The sequence below is a fragment of the Festucalex cinctus genome, chromosome 8 (genome assembly GCF_051991245.1).
Source record: "Festucalex cinctus isolate MCC-2025b chromosome 8, RoL_Fcin_1.0, whole genome shotgun sequence".
NCBI classification, from domain to species: Eukaryota; Metazoa; Chordata; class Actinopteri; order Syngnathiformes; family Syngnathidae; genus Festucalex; species Festucalex cinctus.
This window is the reverse complement of record NC_135418.1, coordinates 19754025-19771327: the sequence shown is the minus strand read 5'-3', so window position 1 is coordinate 19771327 and position 17303 is coordinate 19754025. Positions and strand designations below refer to the sequence as shown.

At 39.4% G+C, this 17303-nt stretch overlaps 3 protein-coding genes across 9 annotated transcripts in view; all 3 read left to right on the top strand.

Annotated features, from left to right (window-relative positions):
• Positions 1 to 82: 82 nt before the first annotated feature.
• LOC144023536 (SUZ RNA-binding domain-containing-like) lies at positions 83 to 3506 on the top strand. 2 transcript variants are annotated; one of them, XM_077529119.1, is made up of 5 exons: positions 83 to 789; positions 2200 to 2249; positions 2341 to 2362; positions 2492 to 2601; positions 2684 to 3506. In XM_077529119.1, the coding sequence occupies exons 1-5, from the start codon at positions 739 to 741 to the stop codon at positions 2790 to 2792; spliced, it is 342 nt and encodes a 113-aa protein (XP_077385245.1). In that variant the 5' UTR covers positions 83 to 738; the 3' UTR covers positions 2793 to 3506. The 2 variants fall into 2 exon arrangements, with proteins under 2 accessions (XP_077385245.1, XP_077385244.1); XM_077529118.1 differs by having other exon boundaries at positions 137 to 789; positions 2341 to 2601.
• Positions 3507 to 5831: 2325 nt separating this feature from the next.
• On the top strand, positions 5832 to 10690 carry necap2 (NECAP endocytosis associated 2). 2 transcript variants are annotated; one of them, XM_077530738.1, is made up of 8 exons: positions 5832 to 6032; positions 7057 to 7157; positions 7608 to 7712; positions 7800 to 7881; positions 8249 to 8357; positions 8449 to 8602; positions 8924 to 8996; positions 9861 to 10690. In XM_077530738.1, exons 1-8 carry the CDS (start codon positions 5938 to 5940, stop codon positions 9904 to 9906), a joined length of 765 nt encoding a protein of 254 aa, XP_077386864.1. In that variant the 5' UTR covers positions 5832 to 5937; the 3' UTR covers positions 9907 to 10690. The 2 variants fall into 2 exon arrangements, with proteins under 2 accessions (XP_077386864.1, XP_077386863.1); XM_077530737.1 differs by having other exon boundaries at positions 5835 to 6032; positions 8912 to 8996.
• A 994-nt stretch (positions 10691 to 11684) lies between these two features.
• The window catches only part of crocc (ciliary rootlet coiled-coil, rootletin), a 29692-nt gene continuing 24073 nt past the window's right edge, over positions 11685 to 17303 (top strand). For 2 of the 5 annotated variants that reach the window (XR_013284574.1, XM_077529216.1), the window contains exons 1-9: positions 13087 to 13324; positions 13538 to 13664; positions 13744 to 13889; positions 15344 to 15535; positions 16134 to 16217; positions 16462 to 16553; positions 16628 to 16793; positions 16875 to 16981; positions 17086 to 17303. The exon at positions 17086 to 17303 is cut by the window's right edge and continues 10 nt beyond it. Coding sequence is in view for 3 of the 5 variants with exons in the window: in XM_077529216.1 (XP_077385342.1) it covers positions 13256 to 13324; positions 13538 to 13664; positions 13744 to 13889; positions 15344 to 15535; positions 16134 to 16217; positions 16462 to 16553; positions 16628 to 16793; positions 16875 to 16981; positions 17086 to 17303 (1201 nt within the window). In the remaining 2 variants the exon portion in view is untranslated. Of the gene's footprint in view, positions 11814 to 13085; positions 13325 to 13537; positions 13665 to 13743; positions 13890 to 15343; positions 15536 to 16133; positions 16218 to 16461; positions 16554 to 16627; positions 16794 to 16874; positions 16982 to 17085 lie in introns of those variants that run through there. The other 3 variants (XM_077529217.1, XR_013284575.1, XM_077529218.1) reach the window with 3 other exon arrangements.

The window sequence follows — 17303 nt, the reverse complement described above, 5'->3', positions numbered from 1 at the left end:
TAATTCATCCCAGGTTTATAAAAAGACTGTACTATGCAGGCGAATCTGATACACTGATTCATACGGACGACATTCCAGGCTACAGTTTCGATTACTCAGATGCTGCGTTCAAAGGCGTGGGTTATTCCCTTATCACGACAAAAGAAAAGAAAAAGAAAAAAGTGAAACTAATTTGGAGTAGTATTTTCACCTGTGCCTGTTAGCATAATTATCACCTTTACAACTTGTTCATTAACCTCTTACGTGGAGCTATGTGTTTGATTGTGCAAGTCATTTTAAATAGAGAAGTGAGAATGAAACGAATCTTGAATTGAATAAAATGACACGAAGTCGCCAGTATGGCGTTCGCGAAGTTATAGTTTTTCGTCCACGCGATCACTTCTGCTTCTAGTTTAACAACTAAATGCGCTAAATCTGCGGAATGTCTGTTAGCAATCACATTATAGAGATTTAAGTGTGAGAGGTGCCCAGGAGAACACTAATGCGGAGTGGACGTGACGCCAGGCGTGTGAGCTGAGGCACCACCGTAACCAGGAAGGGTTCACTTCTGTTGAGCATTGCGATCGCTGGCCGAATAAAAAGAACAGGTTGGAAAGTCCTCTGAGGTCCGCGCCCTTCATAACATCGTCAGAACCCTCACCGAACCAAGGTTCGGGTTTCGAGTAGACGCTCCTTCTGCGCGAATGGGTAATAGTTAGCTGGTGTGGAGCCAAAGCTGGGCGGTTGTGGGCTGTTAAAATGGAGGATGACGAGGTTGCAGAGAGCTGGGAAGAAGCGGCAGACAGCGGGGTAAGAAACGCAGACAGCGCAACGTTTTCTCTACAAGATTTATATCGATTTATTAACTTCCAGTGTTAAGATGCATTATTTGGTTTTGGTTGAATTCGCGCAGTGAAAAGAACCAGCCTGTGACTTCACAACAGGCCTAGCTGTTTAGCGATTACCTGGGTCAACAGGAAATGACATTTTCCAGGATATTCATGATTTTCTTTGGTATATACTTTTCAGTTCCATTGTCTTTGCGTATAAATAACCATTTATTTAAAGTCGCTCTTAGTTGAAATAAGCGCTACAGTACACTGGAATGGAACGTCATGATCGTGTGGCTATAATTAGTCGCAGCAACTTTAGACAGTTAATGTTACAATCTTTGTAATTGATAACTAGCTTACGCTTGTATTCGTTCATACGAGTTCGTAGTTTTGCAAGAATTTGACCATATTTGTCATGGGACTCCGGTTCATTTACCGCGGAAGCGACTACTGACGTCACTTCCGTGGTTCCCGTCGAGTCGGAAATCCAAGATGGATGCCTCCTGTGAAAGTTGTGTTGTGTTGTCTTGCTTCAGGAGTCCTGGGAACATCAGTCTCTCCGCCAATTTTAACATAATAGTAAATTATCTTACCAAATAGGAGTCAACATAATACAGATTGCAAGTGTCATACAGTTTTGTGGCGTTCTGCCACCCATGTTGACAATTTAACCTTGCACTCAATATGCTTTCAGAAGATGTACTGTATTACCGATGCCATAAATAATCCACATGTGTAACTACTATGAGGAGAAGTCGTAGAGTGCAGAACAGTAAAAAGAGGAAAAAAGTTTTTGTGTTTGTTTGATCTGTTAGTTAGTAGGCTACTTCCTGGTTTTATTGGCACCAACGTGACTCAAATGTATTTAAAAGAAAAAAAGTTGCTTGCTTGTCCAGATCCTCACCAATATTTTTTGTTCTGTCTAGTCTCATGCACTATCTTGCCCAAATGTTTTGTGGAAATTTGATTCAAATGTGGTGTGTAATCTGCTCACAGTATGTGTCCTATTATTTACTCATTTACCATATCTATAAACTGTACTGTGAAAATGGTACTTCATTGCTTATGGCGGCCCTAAGAATTTTGCACAGTACTGTCAAACAAACACAATTGTTTTGGGTCTGGTAGTCATACATGCATGATCTGGTGGACTCTTCAATTCAACAGTTGTGCTTGTAATTCTAGTGCCCGTTGTGTAAGAAATTACGTTAAACATTCAAATGAGGTGTTAACTTATTTTGAGTCAATTTGCTTCACATTTCTGTCCGGATGTCTGATTAACTTATTTTGAGTCAATTTGCTTCACATTTCTGTCCGGATGTCTGAAAATATTTCTTAAATCTACTAGTACATCTCTTAATAAAATGCATGTACTCTATCTCTTCAGGAAATAGAGAGAAGACTTGAGGCGAAGCTGAAAATAAACCAGCAGGCAAAGTAAGCACAGGAACTAATCCGTCATGGAAATTATTTAAATTTGATTAAAAAATGAATATTAATATTGTTTTGGAAAACCTTATCTGTGCAGGAAGACCAGTTCAAGTTCACCTGTGAGAACTGCAATTGTAATCCAAGATGAATCTCTTCCTGCAGCACCGCCGCCACAAATAAGAATTTTAAAACGTCCGTCAAATAACGGTACCGCGGGAAATCCTGCATCCTCGTCTCGACCTTCCCAGCAGATGAAGTCTTTGGCACAGCGGGAAGCGGAGTATGCAGAGGCTCGTCGGAGGATTCTGGGTAGTGCGTCATCAGATGATACACCTCAGGAAAATCCAGGCCAAGAGAGGTAAGTCTTCCCAGAAAAAGAACAAGAACTGACGTTTTTGCTCTTGTCAAAATTACTTGCTTGGTTCTCTTCATTTCTCTAGGCCAGTTCGTATGAATGCGCAGCCACCAGAACCAGTTCGTCCCAACAATCATGTCATCCGCCAGCCCACCGGGCCCGATGGCACCTCAGGCTTCCGACTTGGCAGATAAACCAGAGCCTTCTTGCTATTGAGGCCAAACGTGTTCCCAAAAGCAGTGAAAGGGTGTGCGGTATCAAGAGCAGAGTGGTGTGTGAACATTTGCAAAATGAAGATAAACAATGAACTCGTCCACCCTCTCCTCTACCCAAATTACCGGCATGGTCTCTGCCATCCGCCTTGCCTTTTGCCTGCGTGGCGCAATAGGAGGGGGCCGGCAGAGATTTGCCACATCCTCGTCTGTTCTACGCTATAAGGAGGCTTTTGCCTAACGTCCCTAAACACTGTGATACTTTGCTAAACCATGAGGTGCCCTTTTGACTCTTACGCGTTCGCGGGCGAGTGCCAGGATGGCAGGCGTCGGTCCCTTCCAGGCGAATGAACAACGCCTGGAAAGACGTAAACGAATGAGCTGGCCCGGAAGTTGAACGGGTCATGGCGGTGACGGGTTCAGGTGTTGAGTATTTGCGTAAAGTAACACTGGTATTAGGCACTGGACATAAAGTCAACCTGGTGTCACCCTTAATTCATCACACACATCGGTTTATGTGTTTTAATTCAGAGGGATGCCCAAAGGAACAGTTCACAGACTGTCCAATCATCACCCAGTTAAAATATTTGGTGGTTCCCTTATTTAAGCAATAACAAATGTATTCCTTCCTTATTTTGTTTTCGGCCCTTTGTCAGTATTGTGCTTTATGTTCAATTTTTTTTTTTTTTTTTTTTTTTTTTTTTTTTTTTTTTTTTTTTTTTAAATGGCATCCAGATTTTGTTTGAGGATTTTTTTTTTTTTTTTTTGGTCAAAAAATTCAATATACACTAGACTAGTAGTTTTTTCAGTTAAAAATTACACATCAAATTGTATAGACTTTTTGAAACAGTCCACTTGTTTATGAATTGAAAGTATTTGCAAAACTGAGGTGCATTTCATATGCTTGATCTGCAGCCAATTGGTCAATGTCAAATATTGCAGCATATTGTTCACATGGTTGCTAGTTAATGATTAACAAAGGACTCTGTTGCCTAGACAACACAAGAAAGGAGGATGTGTCCACTATCATGTGACATTATAACAGGAATTAACTTAAGGATTATAGTCAAGTGTATCTTTTATATTTTATTTTTTGTTATTTTGTTGTGACATTTTACAGTTATGCCATTGTCAGATGTCCGCAAGCTCTCAAACAAAAATTTGGAAATCATGAAAATGTTCTAATCAGCTGGCCATGTACAACATTGTTTTAAAATGTTTGACCCATTTATGCCTTAAATCCTAAATGACCAACATGCTTATTCATCTGGTGCTCATTGCACTTGTGAATGTCGAATAAGTTTTAAGCAAATGGCAAGAAACACAGCAGTTGGTTACAAAAAGTCGACAATGTTTTAAATGAAGTGATGAAATGGTACGTTTCATATTCTAAACAGTCTAAATCAGTCATATTTCTGTTTCACACAAATGAGACTGATTCGAGAAATACTACATCAAGATAACAACTTAATGCTGGGACGTTAGAACTATATTTACTTTGTCAGGACAAAAGTCAAATTTTTTGTACAGTATACTTTCTCAGTCCCCCTTGATATACATTAGAAATATTACACCTTTCAGTCTGATTATTACCTCGCTAAGAAGTCATTAGGTGCAAGTGACAAATAGATATCTGTTATGGACTCGAGTTTGTGTCTATTTTGATATTTGATTTGTTCTTTGTACCGCCTGTGAATAGAAAAGCTCTTCCTGTATGCATGGTTTTTACTAGGTTTCTGAGTGATACGCAGCAGTCACTGAAACCTGGGAAAGGTCATAGCATAGCATATGCTACTAAAGCTGTATTGCTATGGGGAAACTCAGGGTAGCATATTCATTCTCAAAACTCAGAACTTTATCATCGCTGCAATGCCATTGGGTTGGGACTATACTTGGAAATGTATTCATCTTTGAATAAGGCATAAACATGGATACTCCTGATAGTTTCCTAAAAGATCAGGTTTACAATGGGGAAGCCAATCATTAAAATAAAATTTCGATTTGAAAGTAGTGCTCATACGACCCGCAACTGTTGTAAATGTGTGACAGTTTGATCTCACGAACTTCACTTCTATTCTTCTATCACAGCGGCAGAAGTGTGAGGCTTACTTGATGTCATATTTAGAAAATAGAAAACACTGATGGATAAAAAAAAAATCCCTTTAATAAACCTACTATAAAATAAAATGTGTTGTTTTTATTCTATGTGAATTCATTCCTTATGTGGAAGTTTATTAATATGAGGTGCACATCACTTCAATAGAGACAGTGTAATACGATCCAATATAACATCAAATGTATGACTCAACACGTACTACAATGGACATTTAAAAGATGATTTTGTATTGTGAATGATATTTACTACATTTGTGCATCTAGAAGTACATGTATTTTCTTTTGAAAGTGTTTTTATATTAATGTTCCAACTTCAAGGTTTACAAGATTAAATACCGCGTTCCATCCACCAGGCCCTCAAGTTCTCATATCCAAGGTCTTGGTTGTTATTAGGCCAACACATGATTGTTTTGACTCACACTTACTATAATAATTTTCCTTTGTCCTCAGTATAGTACATGAAAACTACTGAATAACTATACATATATATATATATATATATATATGATGCTCTTTACTTATCTAAGTAACTATATATAGTTTCTTTTTCTTTTCTTTTTTTGCAGTGGTGGGGGTTAAATTAGTGCAAGGATTAATTAATGCAAGGATTTGTACTTCTGAGTATACAATGTGCGAACAACTTGTCTCGTTTGTTGTCAAACAATTCTGAACATCCAGGATATTTCGGCTATGCAACGCAATGATGCTTCCTTTAACAAACGGTGTATTGTAATATTGTATTTCCCTGTGACTAGCACACAAAACCGGTGCATTGTTATCGTAGTCAAACGACATTTAATCAGGTTTTGAAATAAAAATAATCCTCATAAATCAAATTATGTAGTATAGCTGTGAGGAACAAACCGGCACTTGTATTAATCCTCCTGAACAGTGGCGGCGCTGCATGAAGCGCGCCGAGCTTCTTTCTGCGTGTAGTCCGTTCCATCCAAGAGCGGCTGAGGTGTGCAGAGAAAGTCGGAAGTTGGAGTTTTACCAACTAACACTTGACGAAATGGCAGAAGACAACAGTTATGAATCTATGCTGTGTGTGAAACCCGAGGTCCATGTCTATCGGATTCCGCCACGGGCTTCCAACCGTGGATACCGGTAAGAAAAATGTTTGAATCAAGAGATGTCCGGAACTGTCAAGTCGCTAGCTTAATGTTGCTATTGCGCCCGTTATCGGACACCCACTTTGCATCAAGACTTTTTTTTCCCCCTCCCTTTTATTAACGTCGGTCTTTAAAATAAATTAATAAATTAATTTAAACTCCATGAGCCTAAATAGGAGGTTGATTCACAAACCTACATGATAGTTGTGTAAAGTTGTATTTTCCAGCACTATATTTTTTCCACAAGTCATTATTTTTGGGCAAACTTAATGTTTTGTTTTCGCTATGAGTATATGCTGATTTTCTGTCTTGTGATTTAGCATAGACCTACATAGTTATTTTTTCTCTCTCAAAACTTTTAATCGTTTCTCATACAGTTTTTACTCAAAGTTGCCCTGGTTTTCTCCCAACATATGGAAAACTGAAACCCAACAACTTCCTTCTGTCAGTTAATTTTTGTACGGATTAAAATGTGAAGTCAAAAGAAAAATAAGAAAAAAGAACAACAAGCTAAATAATAAAACATTTCAACAGGTGCCCATTGTTTCGCTCTCTGCCATTTGCTCCAGTCATGATATCCCTTTTATAGGATTAGTTTTATCCAGCTTGTTACCGAAGTTCAGGATTAACTGTTCTGTTCTGACTTCTTGAGAACCTTTGATTTCACTTCCTCTTGCTGGATGAAATGGCAGCTGGTGTTTTTGCAGATAAAAACGCTTAAGTATTTTCGTTCTACTCAGGTGGTCTGTGAAGGTCGTTCTCTGGGTGGAAAGCGAGACCTAATGGCCACCAATTCTTGTTTGAGTCTTTCTACATTGTCCCTTCATCACAACAGGGCAAATAGTCTACAAGGGTTAATGTATCCACACACACAAAAAAAAAGATATAACTGCCACATGATAACCCAGAATGATCTGCAGAGTGTTGCCACTGAGCAATTCATTGGGAGGAACTGGCCCTGTTTAGGAAGCTAAAAGAGTGGGAAAAAGTGTTCATTTTTCCACCTTCTTTCTTTACAGTGCTGCTGACTGGAAGCTGGACGAACCCGCATGGAGTGGAAGAATGAAAATCACCGCAAAAGGAAAGTTGGCCTACATCAAGTTGGAGGACAAAAACACAGGTAAACAAAAATGGCACACACGCAGACAGACACTGAGGTTGAATTTCAAGTACCTTTTATTTTTCACTACAATTTTGGACACAATAGTACCTAAAGGCTGTTCAGTTCAGATTTCAGCAGCAATATCCTAATCAAAATAATGGAAATGGAATCAAGAGGCAAACAGTCACCATTGTAAAATCTTTACTAACTTCTAGCAAGTAGCAATTTGACATTCTTAATAACTACAGTGCAAGTGCTCACTGGTGCTCAAGACTCGGCTGCTGCTTTCAATTAGTCGACTTTACTCATGTAATGTTCTTATGTACAGTACAATCTTGTTCTTCCTTTAATAACACACGCTTACAGCCATATTTTTCGAAAAGACTATATGTACTTGAATTGCCAATTAGTCTGACCTTTGCTTTATTTGAAGTTTGAGATACTACTGTATCCTGTTTGTGTTTGCAGGAGAGCTTTTTGCCCAAGCACCAGTTGAACAGTATCCCGGCAGTGTCGTCGAAGCTGTCACAGACTCCAGCAGGTACTTTGTGATCCGGATAGAGGATGGAAATGGTAAGACACTTTTGGCAAGACACATTTCTTCCAGCAGTTATATGTTCATCACATCAAAAATGTTTGACATCAATGTTTTCATCGTAGGCCGTCATGCTTTCATCGGTCTGGGATTTGCTGATCGGGGAGACTCCTTTGATTTCAACGTTGCTCTGCAAGACCATTTTAAGTAAGTTAACATCACTTACTTTTGTACTTTTTAAAATTGAATGGATTCTGTACTTCAAGGTAGCTAGAATTGCTAGCTATGCTGCACAACATTATTGCCAAAGGTGCCTTGTCTCTGATACAGACAAAGGCTAACATCTGTAGCATTAGAACTAGAGGATGAATCAAATCAAATATCCCTATATTGAAGTAATTAGAAATCAAATTAATCTGCTTGAATAAACCACCGCTGACATAACTAAATCAAAGACCTCATGTTTCACGCGTTTTAACATTTTAACATACTGTACATTCTTCACAAGGCAGTAATCAGAGTTAATTGTAAATCAATCAACTACTTATACAAGTACATACCGTTATTTCTAAAGATGGGTAAAGCAAGAAGGCGAGCTGGCCAAAATGGAAGCAAACCAGAGTGCCGCACCGAAGCTCGACTTAAGCTTCAAAGAGGGACAAACCATCAAGATCAGCATCGGGGTGAATATGTTCCTCAAGCATGACACTAAACTGGATAGACAACCATAAGCTCAACTGTTTGCAGAAAAAAATGGTAACTCTCTTGTGACAGAACATCAAGAAGAAGGATGCATCTGGTGCTAAGCCGCGCCCCGCGTCTGGAGGTCTGCTCCCACCTCCACCGGGAGTCAAGGCTGGCGGCGTCATCCCACCTCCTGGCAGCCAGCACACAGTCACGCCTGCACCACAACAAACAACAAATACTGGTGAATACATTTCTGTTGCTACGATTAACGATGGCTAAGAAGGGGTTGGGCTATTGAAAAATATACACTGTGAATAAAGTAGTTGTATTATGAGTGCATGGTACCAAAATTGAAATTGCTGGATCTTCTATTTCTCCAACTACTTTACGCGTCTTGTCAACATATTGATTTATTGTCATCATACATGCAATATTGACTGAAAGTAGATGCAACTATTAGCTCATCCTCGCCTACTTCCTTGCTCCAGCATGTCTTAACCAGATGCTGACTGTATTTTCGACACTCGTATTTGATCCGTCCTTATTTCAGTCCCTCTTTTAGACTTTGGGTCCCCTGTCTCTGAAACCCAACCCAGCGCTGACATGTGGGGGGATTTCACATCTGCAGGTTCCAAGTAAGTTTTATTACAGTCTAATAGCAATATTGCCCAATGCATTTAAAAAAAAAAAGTTTTTGGGAAAACATGAAAAAAAATAAATAAATAAGCACGACTCATCTAATAAGCGAGTGCGCATGAAGTTTGCGCATGCGTGAGGGAAAAAAATGAGGCTACCAACTACCCTATCAATTTGAATGGCGGAGATTAGAGTGGTGACAATCTTTGCGTAACGTTTTACACTTTTTTTGTACACAATTTAATGCATGAGCCTTTGGGGATGAATTTAAATGTGATTTTTAGTAGATTTATTTTGATATAAACCGGAATAATGACGTTTGAAAGTATGTCACACAGAAGTGACGTCATCTAGCAGCAGCCAATAGAAAAGCACCTTCAGATGACGTTGCGCCCATGGTGTTTTTTTTTAATATTGCGCACAACTAATACACATAAAAAAAACAAAAAAATAAAATAAAAAAAACTAATACTAATATTGAAACTAACAAACTAAACTAAAACTAAGCATTTTTTAAAGAACTAAATTAATACAAACTAACAGAACCATCCTGAGAACTAAACTAACTAAATTGAAAAATTCCAAAACTATAATAACCCTACTGCCATATTACAAATAAATTGGTTTATATACTGTAGCATTTTTCTAAATGTGCAAAAGCACAAATAAATAATTTGTACAATTTTTAGGACTAAACACAATTTCTCTTCATAACATTATGTGGCTTCTTGCGTCCTTCTGATTTTCTGTATGTGGCCCTCAAATGAAAAAGTTTGGACACCGCTGCTTTATACCATTCATTCCCTCTTTCGTTTTGTTCATGATTCTTCACTATCACCCTCCTGTGTGCTTCTCCACAACAGCTCCAGTAAAGATGCTGCAAAATCAGGCTGGGTGCAGTTCAGCTGAGTGGGACAAATGCACACACACTCCAGTTGCATACATTCCATGGAAGGGAAGAAGATTCTGTGGGGAAGAAAAAGAAGTGGGAAAACAGGGCAAACTTGTAAATCAATGCACCCGCCATGTGAGGGTCACGTACCAACTTGCTCTAAAGGAAATATGTTCACATGTACATTCAAAATGTTTTTGTATTTACAATCATCCTTTTTCACTCCCCTTTGTTGATGATCCCGCTCTGTGTTTTTAATTGTTGGGTAATGACAAAATCTGTGCTAGTTGATTTTGCTTTAAATCAATCGACACCTTTTCTTTTTCTTTTTTTTGACCATCACAGAATCCCTTGATAAACAGTGCAGAATGAAAATATATGTCTTTCCCCCCTGATACTCATCTCGTTGTACTTTTTTATTTTTCAGGTTAGCAGAGTAAAACTGTTTTCCTTTTGTTTTTTTTGTTTTTTGTTTTTGGCAGAATTTATATTCATTTGTTGGGATTGTTTTTCAGAGTTCCTGCATTACTTATCTGACCTCATTCGTCGCTAAGTTGCTATTTTGAGGAATTGTTTTAGATGTGTCCTTTCACGTTAATCAAAAGAGCATTGAGATATAATTTCCTGTTTTCAGTTTTGTTTTTGTTTACCCTACATTTTTCTTTCCTTTTAAGGTGCCTTTTACCAAAAAAAGAGATGTCCTCAAACTTATTCAAAGTTGCACTGAGTGTTTAAGTGCCTCTCAGAAAAAAATGTATAAAATGTAAACCTCTTTGTAAATAAACAGTATATTTCATTTTGTGTCTTTCTCTCTAATAAAATTATTTAGTTTTACAGGTGTATTCTAAAATGTTATTTATTTTTTACCTAACCGTCTTGAGAGAATATTTGCTGTTATGTTTTACAAATACTGTGTACAGTTCAGTATCATTTACGCATACGGTGGATTCCCGTATTTATCGATTAAAAAAAAAAAAAAAAAAAAAAAAAAAAAAGAGTAATTTTTAGGGAAGCCATCGTCCAAGAAAAAAAAAAAAAAAGCTTAGTGGTGGTTTATTGCCGATTTTTTTTTTTTCAAGAGTCAATTCCCCAAAGTGCATTGGGCATCAAATTACAGTACAGTGTTCCCTCGTTTTCCGCTGGGGTTAGGTTCCAAAAAATACCTGCAATAAATGAAATCCACGAAGTAGTTAGCTTTATGTTTTACAATTCTTATAAATGTTTTAAGGCTCTAAAATCCCCGACCGCACAATTTATACACTTTTCTCATTGAGGCATTTACATGTTCTCACATTTCTCTCTTGTTCAAACGTTGACAATGTTCAAACCTAAATAAATTTTATAAAATGGGTATATTACTGTAAAAAAAAAAAAATGCAAAATTGCACTTAAAAAAAAATCCGCGATACAGCGAGACCGCGAAAAGTGAACCGCGTTATAGCGAGGGAAGACTGTATATGCGAATTTTCGCGATACGCGGTCCGACTCGGGCTTTATACGCGAAAAGCGAGGCTCCATGCTATACTGTCATAAAAGTTTCATTGAGCCCCTATGTATAAAGTTTGTACGTGTTGACAATTAGATTGTAAACTTGTGAGGGTTCAATTTGCAATGTTATTTAAACGAATACTTGGTATGCCATCGTGTTTTACCTCGATTGTTAGTGTCATGCTGTTTGTTCATCACTCGCTTTCTTTTTACTGTGCATACTTTTCAGTGTCTCATGACTCAATGCGTGTGAACTGTGGAACTGAAGTCCCTCCCCGGAAAACGAAGCGTGGGGGTCATTTCGGAAGCAGACGATTGCGGCAGCGAGTGGCTGCAATTCCGCCGCGGATGTTACGTTCGCTGACTGGATGTGATTTGCTGCGGTCCACTCCCCAAAAATTATGAAGGACAACAACGTTTGAATTGTCTCAAGAAGGTGAGCGACGGTGATGTCTGCGAGGTGCACATGCGCATTAGCGAGCGCGCTTCCACGCTGCTTTTGTTAGCTGTCATTTTCAGTTGAGTTCTCGTGAATAGAGACGTCCATCGCTAGCATCCACAGAGAAGAAGTTATAGTGAAGTTGGGTGGATACTACGTGGCTTAATATTTGAACGAGCTCACGCCGATTCTTTTGTACTTACTGGATGCGTTGACCATAATGTTAATGCTCTTGTTCCCCTTTGTGCCATATTTTTTGGGAAGTGCACGTCCAATGCAAAGTGATGATGAACGAGAACTTTCATCTGGAGTGCAAATTTCGTGAATTTAATATGTATGCGATGCAATATAAACAAGTGGAAAGATAAGCTTCTGCAAATAGAAGCAAACACTGTTTTGACGAAGAAAAGTGATTTGACCGGTCACAATGACGTCACTCAACACGGGGACACTTCATTAGGTACACATAATATCCATCCTTTACCACATATTTTTACTGCAACTGTCGATGACACTGTTTTCTTCAGACATTTTGTTCTCTGGACAGTTGAGTCCTCTTATTTTGGAACCTTTTGCATTACACGGGAATGTGTGAAAATGTCCTCGCAATCAGGGAAAGTCAAATATAATGCAAGTCTTCAGGCCAGGCGGGGGCTCAGTAGGGGGGTGTCTGGTATTGACACAATGATCCTCTGTTGGTCACTATGACAATCCTAACAAAGTGGTGCAGAGATTCTCACTTATTTATTTATTTATTTATTTATTTTTTCATTCATTCATTCATTCATTAAATCATTCATTTATTTATTTTAGTCAGGTTTATTGACACAAGTATTCCACCATTAATTCATACTATACCTTGAGTGAAATGATATTGATGAATAATGGTACACATAGTATGTGTAGTGTATGAAACGACTATGCATTATTAGCCAATTTATAAAAACAATATCTTAAAAAAATACTTCAATACTTTAGAAATATAAATTAATAACTGATAATCTCACAGAAAAAAGTTTCAGTATTTATTTTATGGTTTCAATTTTAAAATAGGAATGGATTATTTAGCAGAAACAATATCATAATAAAGGTAAAAAAAAACAATAAAAATATTATATTTAAAACAAAAGCTTATTCCACTAAAGGATGGTCTGCAAACCCTAACATGAAGTTATTTCCACTTTGGTTGAACCCTTTGTAGTGGGTCTGTGGGCTCGTCCGTGCGTGCGTGGGGGTAGAGGGGAAGTGCGAGGGCGGAGGTGGAGGGCTGTGTGTCTTTAAACCGGCTAATCCTGCTGCCCTCAATCTGTGTGGAAGAGGCAAGCAGGACGCATACTACGCGTCTGCCTCGGACACTATTGGCTCGGCTTAAACACCGGATTCAAATCTGTTTTTTCCCCCTTACATTTATTGGAGTTCATTCTTGTCGGTGCTTTAACATGTCTGCTTCGACGAGTGTATCTGAAAACAAGGTCAGCGACCCCAACAAACTGGAGTCCGTAATACAGGTGAGCACCACCTGAACATTAACTGCCCAACGTGGCTTCAGACGCGCATCTGATTGCATTTGTCGTTTCATTGCAGCCTAAATACACATTCCACTGTCATCATCACTTTTCTGTGTTGGCTTTGCGTTGCCCTGAGCTACATTACACAATGTTCTCTGAGTGTCGACTCTGCAGCTCACAGTTTCACGTCCAAATGTCCACGTTGCTCATCAGAGGCTGGAGGAGAGTGTTTTATCCGAGGAGAAGAAGCTGACCGTCCGGGGCCCCTCGCCGGATGCCCCCCCTACCTGTCTACCGGCGAGAGTTCGCGAGATAGTCACAAAGAACCTCAACGAGAACTGTGAGTGGTCTCAAAACTAAATATTAAATTTATTGGGGGAACTTTCGTTGCTTTTAACTCTCTTGTTCTGTCGTTGTAGCTACTGGCGGCATGTTGTCAGTCATGTCCCTCCAGGAGGAGAACCGGGTCCTCCAGGGAGAGCTGGCCAAGCTGGAGGACCTGCTGGCGCACAGCAGAGCGGACCGCGACGAGCTAGCCATCAAGTACAGTGCGATCAGCGAGAGGGTAAGCCGCCCGGAGGATGTTTATGTGTGACTCCTAAAGTGCCATATGTGAAAATAACATTCTCTGCAGGTCATTGTTCAGTGGGTTTTTTGCTCTTTCTTTGTCTGAGATTTAGTGGTCTCCCAGGTGATGGTGCCTGGAATGAACTGAAGTGCACTGTTGCTATGGCATCTGTTGCCAGGGGCGACTGTAAACAGGGGCTTCAAGCCGTTTCGATGAGGGTCTCTTGGTGGGAGGGGGCACAGCAGCCAATTTGGAGTTAAACATCACCAATGGGACCATTCCAACAAACGCTGTTATGACGCATGCACAGGTCACAATTTTATCTGTACTTGTAGAATCAAATGAGATTCAACTGAGATGATGACTGTAAGTGAAATATTTAATACTATGTTTTTTAATGTGGGTGTCATTAAATAATCAAATTCACATCAACATTACAACGTAGTAGAATGCAATTTTCCAATCTCAAAGGCTGCAGTGAAAAAAACAACTTTTTTTTTCCAGCCGATTGGTAGGCTTTATTGTTAATGTACAGTATGTATATTTTATTTACATAGTGTCTAGATAAATTCAGTGCTTAAAAAGTGCAGTGCATATGTTTGAAAAGTTGAAGTGATAAAGAGTCAGATATATTATATGTTTGCATTATTGTTGTAATCTGATTCACGACGTACGGATTTATCTTTAAGGCACACGTGAATTTTTTTTCATTTTGTGAAGTTGTGGCGAAGTCTCTAGTAAGTTAACAACTCTAATTGAAGTAGATAAACTGTCTTACATATTAAAAACATTTATGAATAATACATTTGATATACTTATTATTATTATTTTTTGCTTATGTTAAAAAAAATACATGGGAAGATGACCTTGAAAAAATAATTGCATATTAAAATGCAATCGCAATATTGGGCGTCTATTATTTTGGTTGCCTCATTTAGGTATGGGAAAGGGGCACAAACTTCAATTATTAGTAATATTTAATTACTTCTTTTTGGCTTTGACCTTACTAGTCTAAACATGACATTCTGATTAATATTACATTTGTGGAATACGAGTTATGCGGCAAAATCCAGCCGTTTTTATCCATCTCAGGGGGCGGCCATTTTGATACTTGATGTCGACTGAAGAGGACATCACAGTTGCTCAGGGCTCAGGCAGTGACCAATCACAGCTCACCTGTTTTTTTGAAGCTGAGCTGTGATTGGTTGTTAGTAACTTGTTATATGAGACCTAAGCAACTGTGATGTCATTTTCACTCGACAGCAAGTGGCAAAATGGCCGCCTCCTGATATACCGGCAGATAAAAACTGCTGGTTTTAGCTGCTTAACTCATATTCCACTGATGAAATATTAATCGATATAGCTTGTGTATAGGATGTTATTTGATTGGACAGCTATGCCTAATAAAATGCAAATGAGCGTCGTTCTTATTTCGTCCTCACATCATACAGCTGGAGCAGACGCTACGTTTCGATTCAGGCGACAGCGACCATGACTCCCCGGAGTCTCGCAGCCTGGCCCAGCAGAACGTGGACCTGCGCAGGCGTCTGGATGAAGAGCAGGCGGCCTACAAGAGAAAACTCACTGCGTACCAGGAGGGGCAGCAGAGGCAAGCGCAGCTCGTGCAGAAGTTGCAGGCTAAGGTTTGTATTATCCAACTGCACTTTAACCCCTTAGGTCAAATTTTATTTTGTTTAAATTATTGTGATTTAGTCCAAAAAATGGCATTTCCTTTGAAGTGTGATAACTAAGTAATTTATTAATATCTTTTTCAATTTTAACCACTCAAAATGTTCAGTGGCACCAGACCTATGTATACATATATAGTTTTTTAGTTTTTTTTGTAGTTTTTTTTGTTTTAGTTTTTGCCTTTAGTTGAGGTCCTATTGAAGGGATAAATTGGGTAAACATGGGAAATGCACTATAACACATCAAGTGTACAGTGCATCAAAAGTTATAAATTATAATGGGTGTCTATGAGTCCAATAATGCCACAATCTCAAGTTTAGTTTAGATGTCTATCTCCCATTTACAGCAACTTAGAAACTTCAGTATGGTGCCATTTTGAGCTACATGTTTTAACAATCACCAAATTCATATCATCTCCCTAGTATTTTTTCTCCAATGCTTTTTCTTTGATGAAAAACAGAAAAGCCAGAAAATAGGCAAATAACGCCAAGGGGTTAATTAAGATGTGATGTAGTTATGAAGGCGCTGCTGATTAACGTGCTGTGACTTTAGGTGCTTCAATACAAAAAGAGGTGTGGCGATCTGGAGCAGAGTCTTCAACAGAAGTCGGCGGAGTTTGAAAAACCCAGGCTGAGTGTAAGCAGCTATTTATGATTTCACAATTCTATTTTGCTGTGTTATTTATTGTTTTTCTTGCTATTGTCATTATACAGTTTTATTATGAGTATGTGAGTAACCGTATGTTTTGGTTAAGTGAAATTAAATGGGCTTCATGTTGAAAGAATACCACAGTCAGTGTTTTCTTCGTGATTTTTTTTTTTATCGAACATTTTACCATATTGTATTGAACTAAGTAAACAAAATAATGTTTCCCAATTAGGATGCCAGTGAAACATCGAACGGTCGTTGTCCAGATGAATCGAGCAGCAACCTGGAGGATGCTTTAATCCGTCTGGAAGAAGAACAACAGCGGTTGGTGTTCACGGAAAACTCACCTAAGAGGTTCTTTGCATTTTCCACCCACTATCGATGCGTTCTATTTTCAGGAGCAGCAGCCTGTCTGCGGTGAACGCCATGCTGAGGGAGCAGCTGGAGCAGGCCAGTATGGCCAACGAGGCTCTCAGCCAGGACATCCGCAGACTCACTGCCGATTGGACGAAAGCCCGAGAAGAGCTTGAACAGAAGGAATCCGACTGGAGGAGAGAGGAAGAGGTGCCGCAAGGATGCTTACCAAGTGTGTTTGCTTTTGCGATAAGAAACTTTTTTTTTAAACTTCTGTGTTTCTCCTCGTAGTCTTTCCATAGTTACTTTAGCAGCGAGCACAGCCGCCTGCTGACTCTGTGGCGCCAAGTGGTCGGATTCCGTAGGCACATCTGTGAACTGAAGAGTGCCACTGAAAGGTATGTGGATGACTGGATGGATGGGTGACTGACATATTGATTGATCGATGATGGACGTAATCTTATCCCCCATCCCCGCGTCCGTCCCGCTCTCCACCCCGCAGAGACTTGTCAGACATGCGTAACGAGCTGGCTCAGGCATCGCATTCTGCTCAGGTGTCCTGCACGGGTCTGTCTGCCACACTGAACGCCAGAGATGGAGGAGCCGCGTTGGCCCTGGAGCGCGAGAAGGATCTCAGGGTCCAACTGGAGCAGCAACTGAGGGAACGAGTGTCAGAGATGATGAATCTTCAGGTCAGGACGGACGCAGAGAGAAGCGAGC